Source organism: Hyla sarda, chromosome 4 (assembly GCF_029499605.1).
Source record: "Hyla sarda isolate aHylSar1 chromosome 4, aHylSar1.hap1, whole genome shotgun sequence".
In the NCBI taxonomy this organism is placed as follows: Eukaryota; Metazoa; Chordata; class Amphibia; order Anura; family Hylidae; genus Hyla; species Hyla sarda.
Genome location: NC_079192.1, coordinates 54,942,851 through 54,946,489, shown reverse-complemented (window position 1 = coordinate 54,946,489; position 3,639 = coordinate 54,942,851). Strand labels below are relative to the sequence as shown.

General features: G+C 49.7%; 1 protein-coding gene across 1 annotated transcript; it reads left to right on the top strand.

The window, feature by feature from the left end:
• Window positions 1-298: 298 nt before the first annotated feature.
• On the top strand, window positions 299-3,378 carry LOC130367952 (protein phosphatase 1 regulatory subunit 3C-like). The gene is made up of 2 exons (XM_056571010.1): window positions 299-541; window positions 1,877-3,378. The coding sequence occupies exon 2, from the start codon at window positions 1,900-1,902 to the stop codon at window positions 2,572-2,574; it is 675 nt and encodes a 224-aa protein (XP_056426985.1). The 5' UTR covers window positions 299-541; window positions 1,877-1,899; the 3' UTR covers window positions 2,575-3,378.
• The last annotated feature ends 261 nt before the right edge of the window (window positions 3,379-3,639 follow it).

The following is a 3,639-nucleotide window of genomic DNA, read 5'->3' as shown; positions in this document are numbered from 1 at the left end:
ACCCTAAAAAGTTGGGGAAAAAAAATAAAAGTTTCTCCGAAGCCTCCCTAGAGATTCGTGCCCTGCGGGGATGTGTGATGAATGATCGCCCCGGCTGGCGGAGATTACTGGCAGCAGAGATCACACCGGGCGGACACGTGAAGATCACTCCGGTGACGTCAGCCCGCGGCGTGATACCTCCTGGAGTCCAGCTGCCTGCTCTCTGGAAGCCCCGCCCCTTTACCACCCGTCCCGCTTCTCATTGGCTGATGAAATGAGCGAGTCTGTTGTGATTGGTTGCAGGCCACCAGATCACGTGATACAACAGAGAGCCTTTAGCCGGTGAATCGAGTCTTATTGGGTTACTTGGCGCAGGGCGCCGGTGGGAGAGGAAGGGGAGCTGCTGCTGTTTGCACGTATTATGTTTATTTTATTGTAATTTATTGCCCCCGGAACATCCGTCTCTCCCTCCGGTATACAAACCCCTGCCCACAGCAAACCGCTCCTCACCGCAGCCCCACTACCGCGATCACAAAGACACTCCTATCTTCTCTATCAATAGGTGAGTTGTCTCTGTCCTTACATACTATAGGTGAGTTTTTCCCAACCAGGGTGCCTCCAGCTGTTGTTAAACTACAACTCCCAGCATGCCCGGACAGCCTTCGGCTGTCCGGGCATGCTGGGAGTTGTAGTTTTGCAACAGCTGGAGGCAGACTGGTTGGGAAACATTACTATGGTTATCACCGGGGTGAAATGCATGCTGGGAGTTGTAGTTTTGCATCAGTTAGGGTGGTATTCATGGATGAATCATATGGGTCAGCATTGTTTGACTGCTTACCCTAAAGTATGGCAATCAATGCATGATAGGAGTTGTAGTTTTGCAGCAGCCATGGAGCCTTTGGCTTTAAACAATGATCTTAAAGCTGTGTTCCCCAGCCTTTTGTAGTCAGGACATGCTGGGAGTTGTAGTGGTAGCAATGAAATGGGGAACATAGTCTCTTATAACAAGGTTCCACTGTGTAGCTCTCGAGCTGATGCTAAACTATAACTCCCAGCATAGCTTCATAGCAAAAAGCTCAGTGCATGCTAGGAGTTGTAGTGTGCCCATTGTTCGAGAAGCATGGTCTTGTATACTGATCCCCAGTCTTTGGCTGCTGGGAGTTGTAGTTTTGGCATGGAATGGAGTGCAGTGCCTTATAAGGTTTCCCGTTGGGGCACTCGAGCTGTTGCTAAACTACAACTCCCACCATGACCTGGTAGGCAATGGTGGTCGGTGCATGCTGGGAGTTGTAGTTTTGGCATGGAATGGGGAGCGCTGCCTTATAACAAGGTTTCCCATTGTGGGGCACTTGAGCTGTTGCTAAACTACCAGGCAATGGCGGATGGTGCATGCTGGGAGTTGTAGTTTGGCAACTGGTTTGGAAGTATGGTCTCATAGCATTGTTCTCCAGTCTCTGGCTGTCAGGGCATGCTGGGAGTTGTAGTTTTTACATGGAGAGCCATGGGATGGTGAGTACTGCCTTATTGCAAGGTTCTGCATTATGTGGCTCTGGGGCTGTCAAACTACAACTCCCAGCATGACCTGATCAGTTACCATAAGGTTTCCTAACATTAAAGGGTCGTAAATGGCACAAGATGCCCTTTTTCTTAATACTTGTTTGCATTTCCCAGTGATTAGTTTGTATGTGCGGATGGACCCCTAGGAGTCCCCTCTGATGTATTACAAAGATTAGGAGTCCCCTCCATGAATCTCCATGCGGTGCACAACCCATAAGAACATTCCAGTAGGTCATAAAATAAGGATTTACAGATCCAAAATCATCATCTCTTGGCTTATTTTCTCTAGTTTAGGGGGTTTTCAGACAAGTAATGGTAACATGTCCGTCTTTTGTCCTAGGGTTTCTCACGTCTACCTTCACGATGCCTGGTGACTTCTCCATGTGCTTGTGTCTCAGCCCCCCTCCTCCACACCAATTCCGGCTTCCTACAGCAAAGTCACTCCGACCTTGTCTTGCTCCGACTCCTCGCCCCGCGGAACCACGAAAAAAGGGTGTCGTCTTTGCCGACGCTCTCGGACTGGCCCTCACCTCGGTACGGCACTTCTCTCACTCGCTCTTTGACGAAGATCCCCTGGCGCTCGCCTTGGCGTCACTCAGAGCTCTGCGTCCTCTATCCGTCCCTACGTACACGCTGGAATTTCAGCCTCCAACTCACAACTACTCTGGTTTCCGCGCAAGGCTGACGCAGCAGCAGGTTTGTCTGGAGCAATGCGCCATCCAGGGAGCGGCGGTGGCCGGTACGGTGCGGGTGCGCAATATTGGCTTTGAGAAACGGGTAACTCTTCGGGTCACCTATGACAACTGGAAAAATCACTACGACCTCCCGTGCTCGTATCTCCGGGATCCCTATGGGGGAGGGGAGACGGACACCTTCTCTTTCAGACTTCCGCTACCTCCAGGCACCCGGCGAGCTGAATTCTGCATTTGTTTTTGCTGCCAGGGCACCGAATACTGGGATAATAACACAGGGAAGAATTACATCTTGATCAAGGAGGCAGAACAACTCCGCCGGCATACACACATCGCCTATTGGTGAAACCGAGCGATCGGAAACCGGAGACTGTGAAAGTGCTGGTCCGCTGGAACAAAAGCCTGTCGAACGCCCTCCCTTTTGTAGATCAAGAGGATGCCCGGGACATTGAAACGTTCTCCAGATATGGTTGTAGAATAGATGCCAGAGTTCTACCATAGGTGGAGTGTTTGTGGTTACCAGGCAGTATTGTGCTATTTATATGCATGTAATCTGGTTCGCTGGGAGCTTTAACTTCCAGGAATCCAGCAAGTGTGTAAAGTGACTGCGAAGGCTTCATTCCTCGCGTCTGAGCTGTACTACTAAACCACAAGGGTTGCTAAAGGCCCTTTACACTGGCTGAATGGGCATTGGTCGGAATACTGGCTCCATCACCTCTTGCTGGCAATTTAAAGGGGTTAATCCAAAGCTTATTTCTTTTCAAAAAAAACGGCTCCATGTCTGTCTCCAGGTTGGGTGTGGTATTACAACTTGGCTCCATTCACTTCAATGGAACTGAGCTGCAGAATCGCACCCAACCTGGAGACAGACTGGGAATGGTTTTTTAAAGAAATTGTTTTTTTTTCTTTCTATTCCTGGATAACCTCTTTAAATCCTTATCGGCCCCAGGCTGATGGCTGACTATGATTTGTGCTGAAGGGCTGCACGTAAATGTCACTGTGTACACATTGGCCAGTGTAAAATGGTCTCAACACTTGTTATAAATGGAACACGTCAACAGTCTAAAGTTCTAGTAGGGTCAACGATCCTTGAGGTATTAACCTGTTGTCTCATACTATGGCAGTTTTTCCCAACCAGCGTGCCTCCAGCTGTTGCAAAACTACAACTCCCAGCATGCCCGGACAGCCTACGGCTGTCCGGGCATGCTGGGAGTTGTAGTTTTGCAACAGCTGGAGGCACGCTGGTTGGGAAACGCTGTACTATGGTTATCACTGGGGTGAAATGCATTTGGCCACAACTAGAGATGAGCGAACTTGCAGTAAATTAGATTCGTCACAAACTTCTCGGCTCGGCAGTTGATGACTTATCCTGCGTAAATTAGTTCAGCTTTCAGGTGCTCCGGTGGGCTGG

What these genes read in the sequence shown, in the direction of transcription:
- LOC130367952 (XM_056571010.1), top strand. Translation starts at nt 1,900, where the DNA reads ATGCCTGGTGACTTCTCCATGTGCTTGTGTCTCAGCCCCCCTCCTCCA.